The sequence below is a fragment of the Falco biarmicus genome, chromosome 5, assembly GCF_023638135.1.
Source record: "Falco biarmicus isolate bFalBia1 chromosome 5, bFalBia1.pri, whole genome shotgun sequence".
Taxonomy (NCBI): domain Eukaryota; kingdom Metazoa; phylum Chordata; class Aves; order Falconiformes; family Falconidae; genus Falco; species Falco biarmicus.
Window position 1 is genome coordinate 64,077,785 of NC_079292.1, and position 25,570 is coordinate 64,103,354.

A 25,570-nucleotide genomic window follows, 5' to 3' on the forward strand; every position below is an offset into this window, starting at 1 on the left:
TTGTAAGTAGGGAAAAAAAAAAAAAGTCACAGAAAAGCAGCAGAAATATGGATTTTTACTCTTCTCAAGGGATGGCATCATAGCACCACCAAACTACTTGGAGTTGAGGGACCAGAACATGCAGGCACAGGGATTTCTCCAGCACTCCAGTATGGCGCTCAGCTCTGGATTTACAGTAAACTATAAAACACAAACACAGTTACGAAGTTCCCCGCTGTGTCCATTTAAACACAGCCAAGCATAGGTGTGGATTTGTGTTTAAAGAAACAAGCCACAGGAGACAAGGCACAGCAGGGCCAGCAGCCACATGGCACATTTAATTTTAAGGGAAGCACACCTGACTTCTACATGCAGATCAACAAATAAATAAATAAAACCAAGTATATGTTCTGGCTTCTTTATTTAAGACCATTAATTACACTGTTATGGACATCTCTGTTAGGGGAGCCTCACAAAGCTTCTCGTGAGGCTGATCAGGAAGAGGGCCAAACCGCAGCACATGGGAACACCGTCCCCTTTTAGGCTGGGGTGAGGGGTTGGTTTCGGCATTAGTTAGAGCTCAGGTCTTCACAGCAGCCGAGTGAAAAACAGGAGCTAGGCCTATAATGAGCAGGACGAGAAGCACGCTCAGCAGAACCACAGTGAGAACAGCAGAATAAAGCACATGGAAGAATTAGGCCAGATCAAGTCAAAGTAAGTTTATTCACGTGAGATGTTTGGACGTGATCAGACTGAAAACCTTTCTCCATCTGAGCACCTTGAAAAAATAAACAGAACCCAAAATTCAGGGCAACAACAACAACACCCTGAAGTCATAGGCATGCCTCACTAATTGAGGGTGGCCTCAAAGCACCGCTGCACACTTACATGTGAGCTGCTGGGCAGCTTGTGCTCGCAGTGCTCACAACACATCTGACACTTACCAAGAGGGGACAGAACAGTTTACAGGAAACCATTTGTTACGGGGCCTGCCTCTCCTCCCCCCGACCCCAGCGACGCGACGTCCCTTTCCCACCCCACCTTTCATCAGAAGCTTATCTAGTGCCCAGACGGTCGCCCAAAAAGCTCATCCAGGCTGGAATTTGAAACCACAGATTCTCAGACGCAGCGGCTGGGGCAAACGGTGCTGCCATCAGTTTTAGAACTGAATTTTAGGGAGTTTTGATTCTATTTGTACAGGGGCTAATGAGTAGCTTGGGATGCAGACACTAACCCCAGGGCGTGATTCTGAGAGCAGGATGACAGTTTCTCAGTCTCCTGCTCTAATTATACAGGCAAAAATCAGAATGGGAATGAGAAGAGAAAAGGATTCAGGTCCCTCACCAGCTTGATAGCATTGCTTTCCCAAGCACTGAATTTTTTCAAGGGTTAGCAAAAAATGCAAGAATCTCCTCCACCAAGAAACTGACTCAAAAAAAAAAAAATAAAATGGAGCAACTGAGTTTCACAGTAAGCAAAGCTGTGCACAGAGCTGTCACTGCACAAGCTGCAATCACCAAGCAACCATTCAATACAGTAAAACCGTAAGGCACTAAATGTTCCACTCATTACAATCAACACATGACTAAAACCTGACATTCATAAGTTTAAAAACATAATAAAATCACTGTACATTTTGAAAAGGCAACTTTTCCCATTTAAAAAGTTTCAAATTTTCAGCTCCAAGAATTTTCCTGTCCCCCACCCCTGTCCAGGCATTGCTGAGTAGTTAAGATTGAGTGTTTGATCAGAAGTTCTGCTGGTTAACACATACCTATTACAATCAAACATCCCAAGGCATAAGCAGAAAGCAATTTGTTGTGAAGTTACCTGATGATCCCATTAACATCACCAACAAATGTTAGAGGTGTCAGTTGCTCACCGTGCTTACCACAGTACTGCAAAATACTCATATACCGCCACAGTAAACGCAGTCATATGGTTTTAGTGCTGACTTGCATCTACACCTTTCTCTTCAAGGTACAACTCAAGCTTTAAAACCCTGGAGCCTGAGCCCCCCTGTGCAGCCACAGGCAGAGGAGCACAGGGAAGACAGCAGCACGTGCTCCTTCATGCTATCACAAGTACGCTTCAGTCCCTGCCTGGAAGCCAGCGTCCGAGAGCAGGCGGGTCCCTTAAACTCCTTTAATTCCATTCTGGTTCACCTTTGCTGGATGAGCAACTGCCCCACGAGTATGAAATCAGGGACACCAGCTTCCTGCAGAGGGTCACCTGACAGTCCCATTTTGGTCAGTATTGATCAGACTTCAAATAACAAAGCAGTAGTGAAAGTACTTGTGTCCCATTACTGATCCCCCAAAGCCATTCAAGGATCCTTTAAACACAAAGGATCTATTAAGGCTTATTCTCAGAGATCGCAGTAAAGTATTGCACACTATTTGTCTACTTAAATAGTTAAAAAACTGAAATCTCATTTCCCAGAGATTAGTAATATTACTATTTTAAAATGCTAAAAACAGATACGGAGGTAAGTTCTCCGTGTGAATCTAATGGAATATGTAACAGTTAATAGCTAGGGATAGCAGAGGTCTGTCTGTGTAGATTTAGCAACAGCATTTTTTTAAACAAATAGCGCACATTCCAAATAATTATTTTTGCCCTTTCTAAAAGCTAAAGTGGTCATAAATTTAGACTACCCATGAAATGCACTGTAGGATTTCAACAGCACAACTGAGCATCAAAATACATTGCAAGACAGCCTCTCCACCGTCAGTTTTAAACACTTGACCTTTGGTCAGGACATCCAGAAATAAATAAGAAAGGGTATAGCAGTGAAACCACCCAACACAAGACCCTAGTGTGACCACTGACATGGAAGTCTGGTAGGCCAGGACAATCCGCCAGTCCCATAGATTGTCTAGCTTAAGTCAGCAGCTCCATGAGGTGGGTGGTCTCAGGACGGGTATTTGGTACTTCACTATTGAGCTTGCCAGAGGCAGGTCAATCAAGTCTTGCAGAGCCGTTCTGAATTAGTTCAAACCTGGAGGATGTAAGAAACAAGTCTCCCAGAGTTTTGATTAGTCAGGTCTGTACAACAGTCCTTCCAGCAGCAAGCAGAAGTCACTCAGCCAGCATCCGCAGGCGCCGCTCATGCAGAAGCAATCTGATCTCCCTCACTATTAATGGTGAAATGAACAGGATTGTTGAACTCGTCTGTGGAAAAAAGCATATCCAGGACAATTAGCACAGAACAGCCATAGCCGCAGCCATCCTGCACTCCAATGTGCGTTCAAGGCCTCCCCAGAAAGATACAGACTAAGAGGAGCAAGGACAAAGTAGCACAGCAGATGGAGGGACTGTGCCTGCCGGAAAGCTCATAAGCTCTACAATTTCAGCTGTTGTGATCTTTTCATAAAGAAGCTGAGCTCTTCACCTCCTCAAAGGTTGTCCTCCTGGCCACCTCTGCCGGCTACCGAAGTGGCCTTTTCCCTTGTTAGCACAGACACAAAGACAATTCCTTTTTTTGGAAGAACAGGTGAATTTTAACACCATTCACCACTGTGGCAACACTGAGGATATCAGGGCCTGAACGATCTTCTCCCCCAGTGGCATAGCACGGCAAAGTCATTTTCATTTTAGTTTCAAGGTCCTCATCACTCCTTCCACTAATCTTCAAGGGCTAACAAACAAGCAGCTTCACTTCAGCTCCCTGAAAACATTAGGAACTACCTATCATGGAGATGAACGAGGCCTTGGAAGTCAGTCAGGTGGTATGAGCTTTAAAAAATTAATTCCGGCGTTTTTAAACAAGTACTTTTGCATCTCTGCCACAACCTCAATTCCTCTTGGGCAACATGACTTCAAAAGGATCCATATGAACGCAGCTGATTTAGACACCCTGAGGCAAAGGCACACCACAATACCACTTGGAGAATGGCATCAGAGTTTTCAGCTGTTGCAGAAATAGATTGCATGCCTAAGTCACAATGTTCAGGTTCTCACAAAAACTTTCTATTGCAAACAACTTTGACAAAGAATTTTTTTTTAAAAAGGAGATTGCTTACCATTACAATAAAGAAATAGAAAACCCACATCCATCCCAGGTTCTCCTGGATCAAAGACACTAGATACTAAATAGAAAGGGAAAAAAAAAAAAATTATTCAAACTGGGAAGATAAGCATGACTTTCAGGCATTACTCTCATTTTTTAGAATTTGTGGGCTGTCGACACTCCATACAGAGCTGATCACAAAACCTTCCAGCTGATCTTTTCCTGTCAGAAGAGATGACGCAGGACAGCAACCCTTCTGTAAAAGACTCACAGTCTCAGCAAAACGAAGACACCATCCTGAAGCTTTACAGTAACTCATAGCAGCATAAAGACAGAACTGAACTACAGTTTCAAAGGGTGACAAATTGACTCCGCTGAATACAAGGTTTTCGCACAGCACACTGGGACATAAGTGGATGTAAGTACTCTCAGAAGAACTAAAAGCTCTAGAATGGCTTATAAATTACACAGGACGCATTTTCAAGAGCTGTGCAACCACTAACTACTTAACCCTTCATCGTAGGCAAGACACTTGAGACCACAGTCTGTTCTGAACTGCACCCTAGTTCAACAGGACTATACAGACTACAAAAGAAAATGTATTCCCTGTTAGCAGATTTATATTCAGATGCTGTACAAGGGCCTCCCTTCTTCACTATGGGGTATATTAGCACAAAACAGGATCTGAATTTCTAACATGTCCATTGTGCATTTGCTGTTATTCACACACCCCCAGAATGACATCATGGTTGTCTCTGTTGAAATAAACGCAATGTTAGAATAGGAGGCAGGTGGAATTTTTCAGAACTAAAGACCCAATTTTTATGATGACATGAGTTTGAATGGTATGTGTGGGGGAAGACAGAAACACTGTAGACAATGCAAGAAGAACACTGAGCATAACAGTGCACTTTAAGATGTCCACAAAGCACTTGTAATTTTCCAATGTTTAATGGTGCTAAACAGCATCTTTCCTACAAAATAGAGACTGAATGATTGTATTTATTAGGCAATCAATGGCAAGTACAAACAAATCCCTCTCCCGAAAAGAAACTTGTATGCCTTGCCTGCATCCTTGGTATTTTCCAGCATTAGAGGATGCCTGGAACAGAACCGCCTCTGATCTTTCTACTAAATCCTCCCTTCCCCAAAGCACCACTGTGCTCCTCCACATAGTTAACACTTGTATTTGAGAAGAAAGAATGTCCCCAGTGGGCACACTGTCAGCTTCCTTTTCTGCAACAGTCTAGTCTTCAGACCTCTGGCAGCACACTGTAAGGACTATCAAAGGCAAGTGGTGCTGGATTTACAAGGTGTAAGAGAGATCCATAGACAAAAAGGGGAACCATAAATAAGAGCAAATTTTAGATTACTTTATAAACACTGTAACATTCATCATAAGTATTCTAATTTTACTCAGTTATACAGCTAAACTTTTCTGTAACCAAAGGTTTTTCTATTATTTGGAAAAAAAATCCCAAACAAACTTCAAAATGTTTTATTTTGACTCTTTGTGAAGCTGACCTTTATTTGCTTTTTGGAGCTCAGGATACGAAAGTCTCTAAAATTCATTTGAATTACGAAAGTCCTGTAACATTAGCACTATGAATACTTAGTTCTTAATTTAATTGCTTCCACTGGAAGCTTAAAACAGACATGCTCCCTTGGTTGTTTCTTAAATAAATAACTTTTAAAAAAACCACACAAACCAAACCAATCAACCCTCTCTTTCTCTCCATGTGACTTTGGAATGAGGAATGAGCTAACATCTCTAACCACACCAGACTCTCTGCCTCCTTCCCCAGACCTCTATATTTTGTTGGTAGCCTCACCTGGCCAACTGCAGCACCAACGCTGCCAGTTCCATCCACAATTCCCGTGACTGTTGCCAGAGCCTCACTGCTGCCTTTCACCAGATCCTGACGCCCCAGGTCAGCAGAAATTGCAGAACTGATCATGTTAGATGGGCCTCCGATGAAAAATCCTGAAAGTACCGAGAAACTAGCCTTAGTGCAAAACAAGCGTGCAGGCAGATTCTCAACAGAACATCTTCAAAACACAGGTTTTCTACCATGCACAGCTCAGGAAAAGGATTAAGTCTAAGGACAGTGACCACAGACTAATTGTGTGTAGAAGGGTACCCTCACAGCTGAAACATGCAGTCATGGAACACCTTGCGTACCTGGAGTACACACACAGAAGTTGCCAACAATCATATATTCATCCCACAGCAAAAATGAGGTCATTAGCTGTGGCACACTCTGCAAGAAATCAGGATGCATCGAACTGCATTCAGAAAGCTAGTTTTGAACAGCATGCACATACAAACCCTCAACATGAATCAGGTTTAGACACATTTCTACTTTGGAGTAGCATACCCCCATGCTACAGCCTCAGTCTCCAGGGGTTCATGCAGAAGATGGAAGGCAGAAAAAAAACCACGAAAGGACAGAGTTCTGAAGTAGGAGCGTTTGAAAAGAAAGGCTCTATTCATGCAAGCTAATCTTAATTCCATAGCACAGCACAGTATGTCTGGTAGCACACAAAGCTTGTGACCTCTCACAGTACACAGGGCATTTGGGGTTCTGACAGACAAACGCCCTCAAATCTGAACTGCAGCTCATGACTTTGCCATATATCCACTTCCTCAGATACCAGACCACTGCTAGGTATTTTAGCATAAATCTGTCTCCATCGTACTGCACCAAGACAGACCCCCTTAGTTCCAAGCCATTATTCTATACAGTCTATATTCTATACTTCCCTTTGTAAGGCAATTTTCCTCCAGCTGTATTCCAAAAGCAACAGAAATTGGGCCCCAGCTTTTGGTCTTTCTGCAAAACCAGCAGAGGTGGCACACAAATGTATTACCACCACCTGAGGTTGGCGTTACTGATTTTTCTGCAATGTATATATATATGTCTACTAGCATAACAGTGACATTTGATAAGATACCTGTAATTGCCATGATCACAGCATTGATAGGTTTGCTGTTTGGAGAACCTGCAAGAGAAAGAGACCAGATAAGTGTGAATAAAACAAATGAACTTGAGAAAGCCACTTATTTAGGATCAGAAAGAAGCATGCAAACATCCAGTTTGAACTGCCTGTTCAGTTAGCTAGATAGCAACAACAATAACTTCTATTTGACTAGATGACTAGAGACGTCTACAGAGATTAAAGACAGTAAAGACCCAGAAGTTTCCTAACAGCACTTTACAGTAGAGCCACCTCTGCCATTAAAATTTTGTGCCCTATTAGGAGACCAGATTTGTGTAGCTCTGGGTTCCAGTCCTTGTCATGCCTCTTTCTGTGACACAGAGCTTGCATTTACTCTCCTTGAAAGTCCTTCTGAAGAGTAAGAGAATCCTCCTGCTGTCTCTCTGGGGAAGGTAGATTAAACTCAAACTCTCCCACCATAAAGTATTCAGCACTTGAATCACCCCTTCCTGAATTTTCCAAAATATTTTTTTAAATACAGATACTAGATCTGGAGGTAGTAATCCAGCAACTGCCTAAACAATGCTGCACAATGAAATAAAAAATGCAAAACCCCACATCCCAATTCCTCCTCACAAAGCCACATTTGCATGCCTACAGGTTCTGCTTCCCTTTACAGGAACAGCTTCATAGTGTGTACATGCAGCAGGTTTTCCACTATAGCCCCTCGGTGATTTTCAGACACTGTTTTCCCCAATATCTCACTTCCAGGCATCACCTGAATTCCTTACTCACCACTTCCAACTTGGGGCCCAACATGGTCAAATTCCCATGTGTAAGGCAAGTTGCAGCCCTTTTCCCATATTCTTGGGGTTGTTATTACTCTTACGTACAACACACTAGGTGCACAAAAAAAAGTTTCCTGGTTTGGCTTATGGAAATTAAATTATCACACTGCAGTAACTTCATATAGCCTGTCTGAGCCCTCTGCATCTGGCTGGACATCAGTGCATTTTGAGCTAAGCACAAGACACCTGGACCTCTGGCTGCCCTGCTATATCTAGTACAAACTTTAAACTTTTTCAGCAGCAATTTTATATTTGCTTCCAATTCACTTTTGAAATAACGAGTGAGCACAAAAGCCCACGAAACGCCACCAAGCCCAACCTTGCTATGTAATGATTACACTTTATTGACCTTACTTTTGAGACTCTCTGAGTAAGCCCACATACTTCTGAAAGGCACACTTTGCTTCTCATGTCCAGCTCTAGCAGTGATTTCTGTCCGCAGATCTCACAGTGCTCTACAAAAGCTTGTCTGTATCACCACCCCACTTTGGAGGAAGACACACAGAAGTCAAATGACATCCCAGTGAGTTAAAGCACTCTGGTACCACAGGACACCATGTCTGAAGACACGAAACTGTTACCCTTAGCAGAGCTCCATAGATGTTTCACAGAAATCAGATCTGCCTGTCTCTTTCTACTCAGTTTTCATGACAGACTCCTTTCAATAACCAGTCACTGAGAACTGTGTTGTAAGAGGCAGGAACTCTTCAATTTCATCACTTACAGAAGCGTAAGTGGTGAAGTGCAAGAGCTTCTGCCTCTTTGTAGCATATATGTACGCCAGCACAGATCTGTCCCCAGATTCTCTTTCCTCTTGCTACAGAAGATAAGATTTCCTGAGATTTCCTGCTCTGTCAGTTGTGGTGTTGATACAATGACAATGCCAAAAATCTCACTGACACTGGAGAAGGATCAGTACCATAACTCACCAGTACAGGGAAATCCAACCACTCAGCTAATTCTTTTCCACCTCATTAACCTGAGAACAGATTTCTTTCTGTGCAGCACCATACTTCAGGCAAAACAAACTGAAAGGCAAAGCGGTTTCAAGACCAGAAAACATAACTGGAAAAGGCTGCGCTCTGGTTTTCTTTAGGATGTACCAAACGAACCTCTTATCACTGTAAAAGCATACTCACGGCTGTATCCAAAAAGAGAGCCTACAGCAAAGAGCAGGCTGATCGCTAGCACTGGGGCTCTCTTCTGTAGCACATCAGAAATCAAGCCCTGGATAGTCCCACCTGCAAATAATAAAAAAATAAAAATAAAAGTCATTGTCAGGCTCAGGATGCTAACACCTTGAACAAAACTCATTTCACCGAGCGCATCGGCCTTTTGCCTTCTCATCAATACTTATTCTCTCTAAAATCCTGGAAACTAAGTCACCTGCTGTGACTGCCCCAGACACAGAGACCACAGTAAAATTAAGTGGCTCAGATAGAGCAGGGAAAACTACTCATACTGCTTTCCCAGGAATTTATTACTTCTTTTTTTCTGGCATGCTACTAGCCAATGCTCCTGCTTTCCTTTTCCTTCCCCTATAGGGCCATCACAGCTCTAGGATCACTACAACTCTGGATGTAAGCAAGCTTAACACTGTTGCTGGTTTCTTTAACAGAAAGTGCAAGAAAAGTCAGTTCTTTTCCACAAGGAAAGTATTAGCACAAAGGGGCCTCACATTCCCTGCTGTCTCACCTACTTAGGGTAGGTGCAACTAATTGTAATAAATGCAGATAACTGATAAAAATCACCTTATGTATCATTGCTACCTCTGTAGGAACTGCTCTGCTGGTAAAAACTAGAGTGTTGAGAGAGCCAAACAGAAAAGGCCACAGAGGCAACAACAACAAAAAAAAAAAGTGTCCTTGAACAGACCAAAACAAGGATGTCTGTTCTAGGAAAGCTAACTGGACAAGGTAATAAAGCAAGAAACTGAGCACAGGAGAGTGGAAGTCTAAACAGATATACAGTATGTTCTTTATTCTGGAGGAACAGGGTCAGATTTTGCAGCCAGCAGAAACAAGTGCAATAACATTTTATTTCTGAACATAATACAGTTGTGTTTACTCTGCTGAGATCTGTGCCGAGTCTGTTCTTAAAAATACAGGACAGAAGGGACAGTATAGAACCCAGTAGGCCCGGATCTAAATTCCTCCTTAAGACTACCTGTCAGAAAGGAAGCAGCAAGCAGCGGGGACACCACTTTGTACACGGCACTTTTCAAGAAGTCCTCGTGAGTAAAGAAAAATGCCTGCTGGGGGTAGTGTCCAAGAATGTGACAATGCTCTTTAAATTATAAGTAAACTCTTTAGGGGGCTCACATACTCTGTGTTTTAGAAAAAATCCACCAACAAACCAGCCGAGCAGCCACATACGTAACTAGACTTCTCATATATTCAGTAAACAGCTAGATCCCACTGAACTTGACTGCTCTGAGCTGCATTATCTGTCCTTCATCTTCAAATGCTAGCAGGGCAACTGCAGGAAGACGTTATTCACTTGTTTACTCACCTATGATTCCTCCCACATCATACCAGATCGAGAGCTGGTCAGCTTCTGCTTCTTTCCATCCAAAATTGTTGCTGAGGTAGAAGGGCAGCCAGAAGAAGAATGAGTAATTCACCAGCTTCAAGCAGGCATAGGCCAAAGAGTACTGGAAGAAAGGGAGGGCCAGCAAGCAGTTAGCACTTGAGAAATACAAACAACATTTCTGCTTCTTCCCATAAAGCTCTGTATCCAGCTACAGCTTTCAGGGGAAAGTACTTCTGCATTTCACGTAAGAAGGCAGCATTATGAAAGCTTAATGCTGAACATCAAAGAGAACCCGAGAACACAAAAATCAAAGTCAAGATGTTATTTTCTTTTCACTGAATGCAATGGGTTAAAAGATTACACTTTCAGCGTAATCTTGAAAGAAAACGACACCAGGCTTCCAAAAAAATGATGGAAATTTAATTCACCTTCTCAAGAGCAGGGAGCCAACTATGTGACATAAAAAAACCCTAGAGGTTTAGTTATCTGTGCATCATGCTGAGAAAAGTTAGGTGAAGTAGTTCCTCTATCTTTTACTGCTCAGAAGGCTCATCTGCTTACAGCACCAGAAGAGAAAGTTTCATTCATAATCCCTAGGCAGGTATTCCAGGACAGAAGATGAAAGGTTTGGCCAAAGCTAAGCACATGCTTCCAAACCCAACAGCTGAGACAACCTCCTGCTTTTGGCTGCTGGGCTCAAGTTCTCCTTAGCTAGGAGATCTCCTTGAGAGCTTTCATGTGTGTGGCAAAGATTTGTTCTCTGGGATTGGTGGCCCAGCATGCAGAGGGACAAGGCACACTATTTCGGTAAGGCCTCCTAATAACACACTGACACAGCAATTCAAGGAACCCACATTTGGAGAGGTAAACAAGGATGAAGACAGAAAACCCAACACGTTAGAGTCACAGCTTTTGAGACTGTCCGTGTATGTACACGCTTGTCTTTGAATTTCAGAAAGCAGATCTTTTTATATATTAAACTCCACAAAAATCACCTCTTCTGAATTTACATTATTTTAACAGATACAACCTCTTTTACTGTATTATTAACTCTTTTTCACTTTCACAGGACAGAATACAGGTACATGTATTGTATCGCCACAATACATGTAAGACACAGGTATGTTTGGTAGAGTTCTCCTGCTGCTGGGTGTGAAAAGTGCACTGTATGAAGTGATATTTATTACAACATGTTTAGAAACTGTCTACCAGACTGAGTGATTAAACATTGAATTTCTAGAGGCTCAGGGGAAAGCTGTCTGTGCTAAAACTCTTCCACCATATCACTCAGCAGGAGAACAGAGGAACTACAGAAAAAATGTGTCAAATAAAGCCTTTGTAGAATCTTGACAAGGCTTTGGAGGTTCTCTCTGTATTTGGTCTCTCACTGATCTGCCATAGTGTCCCAGTTTTGCTTGACACTGATCTGACATCAGGTAAAACTCACAGACTCCGAGGTGTTCATGTTGCTGGGTTAATGCACAGAACAAGTCCTCAAAATCCCAAGTACAGAAACAGCGACATCAGTTGTATAGTGCCTCCTCACGTTCTGGCCAATGAAAACAGTCGCATGTCAACTGAGGCGGCCTCCACCACTAAAAAATGTTGCCTGAAGTACATCGGCCTATTCTTAGCACCACCAACACCAAGCCAGAGTTTATATGGCATTTAGCCATATGGGTATGCTTTCTGTCGCCATCCCTCAACCAAGGTCTTAACAACAGAACAGTGGTTGTCCAACACTTTAAACTCCGACAGTCCACCCATCCCTTCTACATTTTGTGCTGCCTTAATCACAACTAACCGCTTTGCGCATAAAGAGTACCTGACCATACTGTCCATTCAGTAGTTCTGCTTCATGATCAAATCTAGACAGTTCACGCTATTACTGAGCCAGCCACTCTGTCCCCTTTCTTGTATTGGTTCTAGTATTCAGGGAACACACAGAAAGTTAACATTGTTTTTTAATGGCAGCTTAATTATTCAGCTGAACCAAATCCATGAATTGGGCAATACTGCCTGATGGAGAAGTACAAGTTCTCATAAAAGGGACAGGATGAGAATATGTGGAAACTGCATCACCCGGACTTGTTTCCAGTTCATTCCAAAAAAGAAACCTACTTTGCCACATTACATCATGCTGATTAATAAGACTTTTCAGGACAGCTTTCTGCTTTAACGCAACAAAAAACCCCATCAGACCCCAGTATCAGTGCCACAGTTCTGTGTGATGCTCTCCTAGCAGTAAGAATACCATTCCTCAGGGCAGCATAGTCACCTTAGCAAGAAAGCATCTTACAGACGCCTTTGCTCATGGCCTCCCTTCCAAATTCTGCAGCAAAAAGGGCAGGATCTCTGCTGCCCATAGTTGTCTCATTACATACACCAATGAAGCAGGAGTCCAATGGGAAGAGCAACAGGCAACCACACACCCAGACAGTATTACAGTCCACACGCGCACAAGGATAACAGTCCCAGCCCCGAGGTTTTAACAGCGTAAAAAGTCAGTTGTCAACAATTACAACACATATTGACAATGTCGTCAAAAAATGCTGACAACACAAAAAATCAGCTTTACATTTAACAACAGAAGTCAGATCTCGCTCATGAATCTGTGTCCTCACCAGTACTACACCCGGAAGGCAACAAGCCTGGAAAAAGCCAATGGCCTTTGGCTGGTTGTCGGTGTCAGTTGCTTGAATATTCCGGTCGTCATCATCTACATCATCATTGCTCATTAAAGGTCTGTTGGCATCTTCCTCCACACTGCCATCTTCATCTGCTCCAAGCTCAGGGAGTCCTAGGTTTTACAAGGGATATGCAACAGGAAAAACGGACCACAGACTCTTCACCCTCTCCCACTCTAACGCTACGCTCGCTTCTTTTAAGCAATTCTCCCTTCTAGCAGTTCCCTTGCTCTCCCATACCTCCATCCTCCTTTGGCTTAGAAACTCTTCTAGATGGTGTTCTGCAGTGTCGCCAGTTTCTACCCTTTGTCTTCTAGCGCTCTTGAAAGTATTCTGTCTGATCCTGGCGTCGGCTTTGTCTGTTCTGAGTGTCTGGCCATTAGTTGGAAGACAACAAATTAGTGCATTTCCCCCCTTATTTAGTGGTTGGGATCCTCAGCCCTGGCTCCTGAGTACCACTTCTCTTGAGTGTGGAGGCTGGGTGTACTAGCAACTACTCAGACAGCTGCTGCCTGTTAACGCCTCCACTGAAACAGAAGATCTAGGAACTGCACTGCACTTTCTGGGCTGCTGAGTGCTCTAAAGGGCACTCTTTATGGTAGCTTTAGTGCTACCAACTTTATAGCCTTTGCAGACACCTGGGAAAACTCCTCCATGGCCCTGTCAAAACCCAAAAATTCTTTTGTTTTCCTGTTACGCTTTGGCTTGCCTACCATCTTCTTGGAGAAGGATTATATCCAACTTGAGAGCTATTTAACTGGCTGTGGAAGACCTGCAGATGAAAATTACTTTCCCTTCCCACTGCACAGTTAAGGCTTGCCATAGTTTTCTCCCACAATAGCCAGTTCCAGCAGTTTGCCTGCTGCTTCTTTAAAAAAATACTGAATTTCCAGGTGAAGAAAAACTGGTAATTAGGCACACCGTAATGGAGATGTTGAGCCAGGCTGTTTTATTTTGCTTTTTAAAATATCCAGACACATGTATAGACACATGATGCACGCTGGCATTTAGTGTGATCTTGGCGAGTAAAGCATTTGCTCCAAGAAATACACTAAAGTGCAACACCATTTTATAAGAGCCCTAAGGATAAGTGCTGTTGAAATGAGCAATACTTTTAGTACTACATGGAAAGCTGCAGATCTGCTTTCCACGAAGGGACTGAAATACTACAGCCCTCCTTCTACTTACCCACTTCCTTTGGTGATGTCAGGAGCCCAAAGAACACAATGACTCCTCCAGCAAACTGCACAGAGGCAGTCACCAAGAAAGCATACTGAAGATAAATAAATAAAAGATTACTTTTTTAAACATTTTCAGTCTCATAAGTTTCCCTGACTAACGAGGGTTTCCTTACATTCCAGCCTTGTCAGAGAGTAAACACAGCTACAACAACTCAGACTACATCCATAAGACTTGGAAACAAGTGATCTCTGCATCTCCTGAACAGACTTGATTCTATCTAGGCTGAAAGACCACATTGAAACAGTTGTTTTAGTGTACTGAAGTAACAGCAGTGAGGAAGGAGTTCACCCAACACAACCACAGATCCAGCTATATTGGAAGGGACTCCTCAAAGAAGGGTCAAACACCAAATTCAGCACTTTGTTCAATCAGGTCTTGAAAGACCTCCAAAGACAGATCCTCCAGGCTCTGGCCCTTCGTTTTAATGCTTACTAACTACATAGTGAAAGTTTTCCAAACATCCAGTTGGAACAATCTCTGCTTCACTTTATAATCATTGCTTTGTAGCTCTCTCTCCATGCAACCCAGGAAAGAGCCTGGCTCTGATTTCCCAGCAATCTCTTGACAGGCTTTGGAAGGCTGCTCTTTGGTACCCTAAGCCTCCTCATCTCCAGAGTGACAAGCTCAGCTCTGTTAGCCCATTATCGCAGGTCACGTGCTGCAAGATGCACTAGTTCACTTGCATTCCCCATATTCAATGGCTTGTCTGCCATATTACAGCAATATGGTGCACGCCTGGCCTCTTCCCAGCTACGGAAGCTATGCCTCCATGCCTGTCAGAACCTCACCACCATTCAGTAGCAGCGACTTCAGTCATCCATCACAGGTTCTAAACTGAAGAGCACTTCAAGCCACACAAATCAGGAGAGGGTATACGATGACATTAAGGCTCTTCAGTAACATCAGTCCCATTTACAGAGAAGTCTCAGGCTCATTTCTCCCACTTGGAAGGGTCAGGAAAGCAATACCCTTTCTATTTTGCCTCCTACTCACCACCACCAGGATTCAGGAAGATGAAACTGGACACTCTGAGCCTGTTATCTCTCAGAGACAGGATAAGAAGCTAGTCTCCCGTAACCCAATCTGACATGCAGTCCTAGCTAGAAGCCAGACAGCAATACCTACCTCATAGCCATATTTGAGAACGCAGGAGGCAAGGAACGCCCCAAGGATATTTCCCACAGATGCACAAGCACTCCAGAGTCCAAACACAAAGCCTCTCCTGCAGAAGGAGAAGAAAATTTGAAAAAGGCAATGTGGGGAGAGATTACATTAGGAGCAAGACAAATTTCTAACATTCAAGTCAACTTCAACTTATGAATAAAGTCTCAGCATTCTCCCAATCCACTTCAAAGACTCAAAGGTCACTTAAAACACAGAATAAGTTGGAGGTACCAAATAGAGATAAACGAGGAATGTTCTCTCCTGGAACGTCTCTGTTACAGCAGAGGTGAGCTGGCAACGACAGGATTACAAGCTATGGCTAGAGCTCATCTGCAATACCCCAAAGTGACAAAGTTGAACCTACAATGAGTTAGCTTCCATTCAGTCTCTTCAGTGGTAATCAGACAGAAAAAGGTTTTCCAGTGGCATGAAAAACGGCCACTCTGCACTATGGAACTTTTGAAGTTTGAACATCTACCTTTAACATATTCAATTGTGTTCACACCAAGTTGTTGTGTGGCTCCAGGGGAAAAAAAACCAACCCAAACAACAAAGAAATAATAGTAACAAGTAATGTGTATTTCATCCCATATAACTTTAATTCTGACCTAACAGTTGGCCTTTTTGGTTTAACACTTTTAGCTCAATCTGCTACTCAGCAGGCCAGATAAGTGAGTCACTGAAGAAAACTCAACTTACCCAGCTTTTCCAAACCAATTGCCCATGACAGCAACCACACAGGGCCAACCAGTAGACTGCAGCAAGCCATTCACAACCCAGAGACAGCAGTAGAACCACTTGTTGTAGAAATGCAACCATTCCGTAAGTGTGCCAAAGAAGAATACCTGGTGGGGGAGGGAAAAAAAATCACAGAGAAGAAACCCTGAGGCTGAGAAGAAACCCTGCTGAAAGCCAGGAAGGAGTGGGGTCCTAAAAAAGAAATAACATTTCAGAGAGAAGGTCCCCCACAGGGGTCAGGCCAGAGGCAAGCCTGGCATTGTTTAAGAAACAGCTAAAAGCTAACAGCACCATCTGCCGAGCCACCCCAGCACGGACTCCAGAGCCCAAACACTCCAGCGACAAATGTGCGTCATGGCACTTCCCCTCCTAAAGACTTATCTTCATAAACAGCACAGTTGTAACAGGAGAGGAGAAGAGACAAATACCTTCAGTAACAACGCTAAAAATACAGTAGCCTCTTGAACTGCTATTGTACTGACATCCACAAGGCTCTATGCAAACACCAAAACCTCAGCCGTCATTTATCTTCACAAAATTTAACATAAATACTACAGCCAGGTCTCAAATTACTAAGAGCCATAACCCAAACTAGCCAAAATAAACACGCTTTGTGGCACACTGTGCTTGATGCATGATTGTGGCCATGTGTTTGCAGAACACAGTAGGCCATAGCAGCATTTATAGCCACTGGGTAAACCAAAAGCACTCCACACTTTTACCACTACTTTAATAACCAGAAAACCACAATGAGATAAAACTGATTCACACTTATCTGCAGTGGCTTGAACCTGAAGAACCCTTTTGTTTTGAGTGGACATTCTTCTTTGACACATGCCCTCCCAGTAATTACAAAATAAGTAAAACGAACGCTTAGTATTGTTAGCATGCCCTTCAAAGAAGAGAGCAAAGATTGCGTTTGGAAGCAAAAGCCTTGATGACTACATATGTGGGCTGGGAGAACAGTTATAATACAAAACAGTCTCAAAAAGTCCAGATACACCAATCTCGTACAAAAGCTGGCCACCAAGTCTCTAGACGGTGCCTCAAACTTAGGAATTTCCTTCTGACATGGTATCCATAAATAGATATTTCAGGAAGAGGTGAGTCATCTAGCATAGCTCTATGCTTTAGACAATGCACTAAGTGCATCCAGGACAGTTTTACACGCAAACTTTGTGTCCATTGAGGTACAGCTACAGCCCGTGGGCAGATTCACACAGAAACAGAACCCCTTCTCCCTTAAAGTCAAACCCCATCCAGAAACCGTAAAAGAGATTTCTAAATTACACTCGTATGTTCCGACTTACCACCAGAGCAGAGGAACACATGCCAAAAGACAAAACCCAGCGTAAATTCAGGCGATCCCCAACTATGCCACTGACGAAGAGACCCTAGGAACAAAACACAGCATTAAATAAAGCCACAAGATTTAAATCTGTTACCTGCAAGAATTAAAATAATGTAGAAGGGTCAAGCTGATCCAAGCATTGCTGTTGTACCAACATACAGTCTCATTCTAACCACTTCTTCCACCACCTCATATGCTCATAGTTGTTCATTAAATTTCTTATTTTTAAAAACTTCAGCTGAGAACTCTTGGAAAGATGGAACTAGCCCTCCTACCCGCTGGTGACAGGGGTGTGAGAAATTCTGAAGTGACAGTATTCCTCTGGCATTTGTTCACACACATCTTCACATGGTGACAGGCACAGGCAGAACTAACAGAAATTGAAGGAAAAAAAAACCTGCTCCTGAATTAAGCTTTTAAACTGCATTAGTGCTAAGCAAGTCCAAGAAGATCCTATTCATCCCCTCCAAATGTGGGTGTGATCATCGCAATAAGATTCAACCAAAGCTTAGCAGCTTTCAGTTAGTTTTACTCACCATAGCATAGGAAAACAAAAAGATAGTGTCCAATGTCCCCAAGAAGAGAGTTGCTTCTTCTGCATTTGGAAATAAATGGCTGCTGTTCCAGAGCTACAGAGATAAAATTTTAACAAGTAAACAGGGAGAGGCATAGGTCGTTCTACTCTTTTTTTGATAGAAACCCCAACTGCAAAGCAGAACGGCATCTGCCCCCCCCAGCCTCCCATTCCTCCAACACTTTCAGTATCAAATCAAGAACAATTCTGGCATTATGTACTGCAGAAAACGTCCACTGCCACTTCATTCACTTCTAAAGGGCAAGCAGCAACCAGAAGCAAGAAATATGCATTCCACCTGTATCAAGACAAATGACTGGCAAAACAAATGCTACCACTAACAAGCATGCAGCTGTTCGCTTCTTACACAGAAACACTGAAGAGCATCTTAATTAATAATACAATAAAGACATATTCTGTTTCATGTGCAGTGTCTCTTCTGTACTTATCTTGCTGTCTTCACTACATGAAACTTTGCCTTCAGCAGCAACCATATTAAGAAATCACAGACCACAAACAGAAAAGAATGAACACAAAAGGAACAGGGGGAAGAAGCAGACTGGTTGGAAACTACAGTGAATTCCAGTCACTAATGTTGTTATTTTTTTTGCTTACCCTGAATTTCATTCTCATATGATCAAAAAAAGGGAAAATGACTCAGTTGTCCCCAAACTAAAATTACTGACATCAGCTGAAAATAGCAAGCTTTGAGGATGACTTGAAGAATGAATCAAGTTAATAAGGACAAACTTTTCTTCCCTTCCCACCATGCCCCCATTAGAACACAAACAAATAAACCTAACAGAAACCTGACCTATGGACATGCTTAACTCAAATATCATCAGTTTTAGTTTGATTCCACCTCTCCAGGAGAACATCTTGTACAGACAAGACTACACATTCACTCAGTTTAAAAGACGTAACATAAGGCCTATTGAGACAGCTTCTGCTTAAGTCTCATGTGTCCAAGAAAACTAGTAAATCCCTTGAAAAATACTTTTTGCCACTTGAGGCCACCAATACCTACTTACACCAACAGCTTTCAACTTTTAACCAGAGATCCCTGGAGGTTCCACAAGCTATTAAGAGCCTTTGAAAGATAACAGAATCAAATCTTTTGTCTTAAGGCTTAAATTCATTAAACAACCTCTGCAGAACTCACAAATCTTTAAAGGCTGAAGTATAGATCTAAGCTGTCCTCCTAATAAAATCACACTAGGGCTTACTCACGAAACAACTGCAAAACATTTTTTGTACTTTAAAAAAAAATTAAGTATAAAAACAAAGAACAGCTGTGGTTAAGAAGATACATGAAAGCTCAAAACTGTTAGCATGTGATGACTATGTTCATGCCCTTAACCTGTTCTATCAATTTCTCAAAACTCACTTTACTGTTAGCTGATATAACAACATAAATTGATACCAAAAGGGCCGTTTTTCTTGATCAGACACATACACCTCAACATCCAGCAAACACTAAATCATCTTGGGGCAGGGGGAGGCGGGGAGCAGAGGGGGGAATCAAACCAGCTTCCAAAATATACTAGTTGCTCGAACGCCAGTTAAGGAACTAAATATAAAACATCTTGTAGTTCATTTCAGCATCCCTGATATGCTCACTCCTTTTTGCCATACTATAAAATCCTGAATACATTACAGGCCCAATTTACTGTTTCCACATATCACAAAGAGTCAGCATTTATCATCTCTCAGTCAAACGTTCAAATAACTGATGATTTCTAATGGAGACAATACCCAAGCAACTGACTCCAGAGTCCCTGCTACAATAGATCTCATGGCCAGCAACCAAGGTGTTAATGTAAGATTTCTCCCACTTCTCAAAAGCAAAAGAACAAGCCACTGCTAAAAACAAGCACGCCCCTAAAAGGGCCACGAGTAGGAGCCAGGAGGTAGCTCTTGCATTCCCACTTGTGAGATGCAAGCAGTATACAACTTCCTTTTCTGCAAGCAAACACTGCCAGAACTCTCACCACTTTCACTGAAGTTAGGCTTTTACAGATGAGGGGTACTCAGGATGTTCAGCAAAGGAAGTCAGACCTTTCAGATGCAAGACAAAATGTCATTCTGCAGTATCAATTTAGGATAAGCAGCTAGTTTTTTCAGATTGCTTTCTTCTCTCCTAATTCTAACAGACTGGCAGCAGCATCGCCACCACAAAGCCACAACCAGGGTTTTCCAGGGATCTCTAATCCCATTAACTGCTCTCATTTACTGTCTCCAACACTTCAGAAGCAGGCTCCCTCTTTCCCCCTCCTCTGTGCTGCTGGCTGCTATGGAGACCCTCCTGGGGTCCCCATTTCCATTAGACCACTGTAACTTCTTGAGAAGTTTCTCTCTTGGGACCACTAGGAAAGATTTCACCATCACCTGATGATCCAGAAAACTACAGTTCAGACACCTGAAGTTCCCACCCACATTCTGAGGAGTGTCCTTGATTGACACTTTTAACAGGACGTCTTCAGCACCACAAGCTCAGCATACTGGAAGTTGCCCGTCTTCCTTTGCACTTGCCTATTCCTTGTGTCCTTACCTCGTATGGCCGGAGCTCAGGGGTCGTGCTGTTCAGGCAGAAGGGAGTCCACTGGCTGGAAATGCTGACTTTGACATTACTGAATGTCTTCCTGGAAGCATGGAGCAGGGAATAACTGCCAGAAAACACATAAGCACAGATTGGCTAAATCTCCTCTGGAGGTCAAGTGGGAAAGGGTAGGACTCAAAACAGAGATAATGCTATCACAGCAGGCAGCACAGCAGAGGACTGGCAGTTTTGGAGATACTAGCCAGCAGCAGGAACCCCCAAATTATGGGTAGATACAGAGATTTTAGTAGGTTGTGAAATATGCTCTTGACTGGAAAGGACCTCCTCTATTTTCAAAAGAGGAGGTGACTGTGCAACAACAGTTAGGTACCTCAAGGGGAAAAAAAATAAAGAGAAAAGAAGATGCACTCATCTGGCTAAGCACCATTACAAGTGCTCTTCCAGAGACAGATTAGGTATCAGCGGCAGTATTGCTGTGAAGATCAAAGGGTATCAGCGAGGCAAAGTTTGTAAGGACAGGCAGTACGGTATTCCAGCCTTTGTCAGGTGGCATAACAGACAAGCTTTTAACATACAAGTCTAGCAGACCTTCAGATATGAAGCAGTGAGAGGGTGGAAACAGTACTTCCAGAAGAGTACCCCAGAAGCAACAGCATGTTCCATCAGTCAGAATGGGCATTAAATTGAGTTCTGAGCATCAGGGTTTGCTTCCTTCCTCATTTCAGGTAGTTCCTCCCCACAGCCACCCACATTCACCCTTCTGCAACAGAAAGCTGCTGGCTTGGCACAGTCAGGCTCACCTTTGGTGCAAGCCCTGTTTGTGGTTGGATTCCCCAGGGGTATAGCAAACTTGGCTCCACTACCGCTTGACTCACAGACCGGCCGGTACTACTAGCTTTTAAGCTTGTTTTCAAGGCTCACAGCCACAGGTTAAGACTATTTCCCTACTTTCATTCTCTTTTTTTGGACATGCCCTCACCTCCCCAAATCCAGTGAGATGAATGCTTCTCTGTGCAGAGATACACTCAACTTACCTGAAGAAGGTCAGCAGGAACACAACAACATGATGGTGGGTGCAATGGGACACAAGGCCTCTGTTTGCAGGCTGCCTCCGTAAACTCCCAGGCAGAGCCATGCTCCTGGCAGCCCTATCCCTGCTCTTGGCCACAAAGGCTGGATGGTGCTTAGGTCATTTTTCTTCACATGTAAACAGAAGAAGGTGGGAAGGGAGGAGAAAAGAAAATATATTTGAATTAAAACACATGTATAAAATACCTCTGTGTCCCCCAAACCTCTGGAATTCATCAGGAACAGCTCTATGCCATTCCTTCCCAATTTGTTTCATATTGCTACCCATCTCATGACCTGTACCTCCCTTGACACCTAAGCCCAGAAATGTCTTTTTACTCTCCTTTTCCCAGTACCCTCACGGTTATCCTCCAGCTCACTTATTTTTTGTTCCTCTCCTAGCAGATACCTCTTCAGTGCCCATCACCAAAGGAGTTCCCCCAGGGTCTATCAGCTTCCAGTGTTCTCACGTTAAAGACCATTCTGCACTATTTACATACACAGTGCGCTACAGAGTGGGCATACATAAGCTAACTTTCCACTGCTACCTGGCTGGTCAAAGACTGGTGATTAAGTACCCTTGGATACTGGTGGAGAATGGTTTTGGATCTAACCCCCTCTTTAAAATATTGTTGAAAGAACACACCCAAGAGTGGATTTGCACAGCTGGAAAAAGAAAAGTAACTGCGAGGACAGTGCTGAAGTCCAACAGCTAGATTCCCTGCCTAATCATTCTCAAGCCCTGCATTATAGCTCCATCTGTCACTAACTTTTTAGTTATTATTATTAATAATAATAATTCGTATATTATTATTAGACTTGTGGTAAATCATACTTTCCTGTCCCTACTATAGGGCATGGGTGACATCTGCCTAGACTTCTAGATACCAGATATTACCAGTACTGAGGAAAGGCTATGACAGACACACAGCTTCTCAGTAGTGGCTCATGCCACACTGCTTCACTCCCTCAGCTGTGCTGGTGTGGCTGAAGGACTGTTTCTGCAAACTGAGTCTGGGAAACAACCCTGCTGGGCAGTGAGGTGGTCAACCTCTCCAAACTTCCCTTTTCATCTCTTGGCAGAGATCTTTTCAGCCAGATTTCCCTGCCACAGCTCATAAATGTGACTACACAAACGTGTCCCTGCAAAGAGAGAGCAGCACAGAGAAAGACACACTGTATACCCACACCACTGCTGAAGGCAGAACTTGATTTTGTTCATGCTAGCTGGCCAAAGACAGCCAACAAATCAGTTGCTAGGAACTGCATTTTCAGTTATGTGTCTTATTTAAACACCACACGCATTCTGAATGCTGAGGAGAGGTAAACTAACACACCACACTGTTCCCCCAAAGAATCAGAGTTGAAATAAGATGTAACATAATGCCTTTGTGTTCTTTTGTGTCCACAGGTGGCTTTTGTAATGATTTGTAAATCTGACAGAAGACTTCTCAAGTTCAGCTTCTTAACTTCACTTGGAGAAATTAAAAGCCATGGCCCAGACTCTTTTATCTGAACTTCTGCTGCTGAAAACCCTGTATTTCATAGAGACTTTCTGCTCTTCCTTCTAATAACTTTTAAAGATTTTTATCAAGACAACTTTCACCGTAAGAAGTCTTCCTTTCCTGTTCTCTCAGTGATGATGCACACCCGACCGACAAACAGATACCAGCTACCACCATGAAAACTGAAACATCTGACCTCCAAAACAGAATATGGCACGGAGATCCTCCAAGTAATAGGGAACCAGCTATTACACCTTTGAAACACTGGAGTCACACTTATCCCACACCATGCTTAAATGCCTCCATTCTCATCCAGGACAAACACAGCAGGTCTATACAAGATCTGAGGCCATCTGCATCTACGCAGCCCAGACGCATTTGAGCCATGCTCCCACCGCTCCAGCTAGCACAGACCACCTAGGTGTGCCAGCGCCTTCTCACACGGACATGCTTCTAGACTTCTTGGGTTCACACAGAGGGAAAAAAAAGCACCTACAGCTGGAGCTGTGGGAAGGCAAGGCTAGCCCCTGGAAGAAGCAGCTTCTCAAGCAGCCTTGATACTACCTCCACCTAAGGTCCCAGGCCATTTCTCAACATCAGTGAATGACAGCTCAGCACCCACACAATCTACATCACACAATGCTACTCCCTTTCAGGCGGCAGTAAAACTGCTCAGGACTGTTCCCTACACCGGCTGCACGAAGAAGATCAAGGAACCCAATGCATTCCAGTATCCCAGCACCACGGGCCTTACAGGCCTGTGAACCACACAGTCTGCTGGCCAAACACAAGAGCTCCTTCTTCCTTGCCTCTCCCTCCCCTCCCACCAGGCAGGTAAACAGAGCTCTCCCGAGGAAAGCAAATCACCGCTGGTTGCGCAACAGAGCAGGAAAAAGTTCCTTGGGGTAATCAGTTCACAGCCTGAAGCACAAGATTTACTACTCGCTTCATGTCAACATGTGCAAATAAAGACCTTACTTGTCTGAGATATCAAGTCTTTTTAAAGCTAAGACCTGGTTGTGACCTTAAAGTGACCTTTTTTTTTAATAGCGTTTACTATTGAAACTATCTGTTTCTCAGAGCTTTTCAATCTCAGCTAGCTTTCTGGAAGACCTTCTGGCAGAGAATGGCATCTTTCTTTCACTTATTTACAGTGTAGAGGTGAATATGAAAGATTTCTTTTTCTCTTTTTTTCTTTCTTTCTCCTCTCCTTTTTGTATTAAAAACTGGCATTCTCCCTAGGCTAGAAGGATGCGCAGCTAAGAGCTCATCCTTACCCATCAGTCTTCTCATTATTTTGAGAATACCACATTAAATTTGTAGTGGAAGGGAAGCAAAAACTAGGAAGCTGGATAAGCCACAGAGCAGCGAAGCACAAGCCTTTAGGAAAGGAAGAGGACTCCTTTTAGGGTGTTAGACTGCCTTGTCTGCTTGTTTAACTCTACTTACCTCCAGCTAACCGATATTTTGAATAAGCTTTTAAGCTTTCCGCATTCTCCCTTATCCCTTCACTTAAGGCCAAAAAAACAACATAAGTTAAAAATGAACGCCCTTTTAACACCATGCTACTGCTCTCCAAAGCTGGCAGGAAAAACCAGAATTAACACCCCTGGGACTTCGAAAGTGCAAAACAAACGAAGTAATTTTTTTTTTTTTTTCCTAATAAACCCCAACACACTCTCAACACACTCTCTCATACCGCCTTTCGAAACAGACCCAAGAAGCACAAGCCCACGCGGGCCCTGGGCAGCCTGGTAGCCCCGCTCCAGCGGCGCGGCCCGGCGCACAGGCCGCGCTCCCGCCGGCGGGCACGGCTCACCCGCGGCCGGGCACGGCTCACCCGCGGCCGGGCACGGCTCACCCGCGGCCGGGCACGGCTCACCCGCGGCCGGGCACGGCGCCGGCACCGCACGGCTCGGCTCGGCCAGGCCGGCTGCCCCGCTCAGGCACCGCGGCCGGCGAAAAGGACGCGGCTCCTTCCCCTCAGCGAACCCCGCCCGGCTCCCGGCGCAGGTGGCCCAGCGGCCACGTCCTCAGCGGGGCGGGGTGAGGTGAGGAGCCGAACGGGCAGCGGCAGAGCACCCACCGGCTCCGCCGCAGCCGCCAGCCCACCGCGGCCGTTACGGGGCCACCCCGCCCCCCCCCCCGCCGCCTACCCCGGGAGAAACCGCCCGCCCCCGCGTACCGGGCCCGGCGGCCAGCACGGCCCTCAGGAAGTCGGGGGAGGGGGCTCTTCCGGCGGGAGGGACCGGCGGGCACGGCGGGAGCTGTAGTCTGGCCTCTCGCCGCCGCCAGGGGGCGCCCTCCGACCCTGCCGCCGCGCCCCCCTGCCCGCCTACCGCACTCGGGGAGCGGGCAGCGCCTGCACCG

At 44.1% G+C, this 25,570-nt stretch overlaps 1 protein-coding gene across 3 annotated transcripts; it reads right to left on the minus strand.

The window, feature by feature from the left end:
* Positions 1 to 683: 683 nt before the first annotated feature.
* SLC37A3 (solute carrier family 37 member 3) lies at positions 684 to 25,536 on the minus strand. Of its 3 annotated transcripts, none has more exons than XM_056340037.1 (15): positions 25,386 to 25,536; positions 21,662 to 21,824; positions 20,619 to 20,733; positions 18,030 to 18,122; positions 17,453 to 17,536; positions 16,104 to 16,249; positions 15,366 to 15,462; positions 14,187 to 14,271; positions 12,936 to 13,111; positions 10,291 to 10,432; positions 8,919 to 9,020; positions 6,947 to 6,994; positions 5,824 to 5,975; positions 4,005 to 4,070; positions 684 to 3,153 (listed from the first exon to the last, which is right to left on the minus strand). In XM_056340037.1, the coding sequence occupies exons 2-15, from the start codon at positions 21,760 to 21,762 to the stop codon at positions 3,061 to 3,063; spliced, it is 1,500 nt and encodes a 499-aa protein (XP_056196012.1). In that variant the 5' UTR covers positions 21,763 to 21,824; positions 25,386 to 25,536; the 3' UTR covers positions 684 to 3,060. The 3 variants fall into 3 exon arrangements, with proteins under 3 accessions (XP_056196012.1, XP_056196013.1, XP_056196014.1); XM_056340038.1 differs by lacking the exon at positions 25,386 to 25,536 and adding an exon at positions 24,900 to 24,924; XM_056340039.1 differs by lacking the exon at positions 25,386 to 25,536 and adding an exon at positions 24,650 to 24,866.
* Between the last annotated feature and the right edge of the window lie 34 nt (positions 25,537 to 25,570).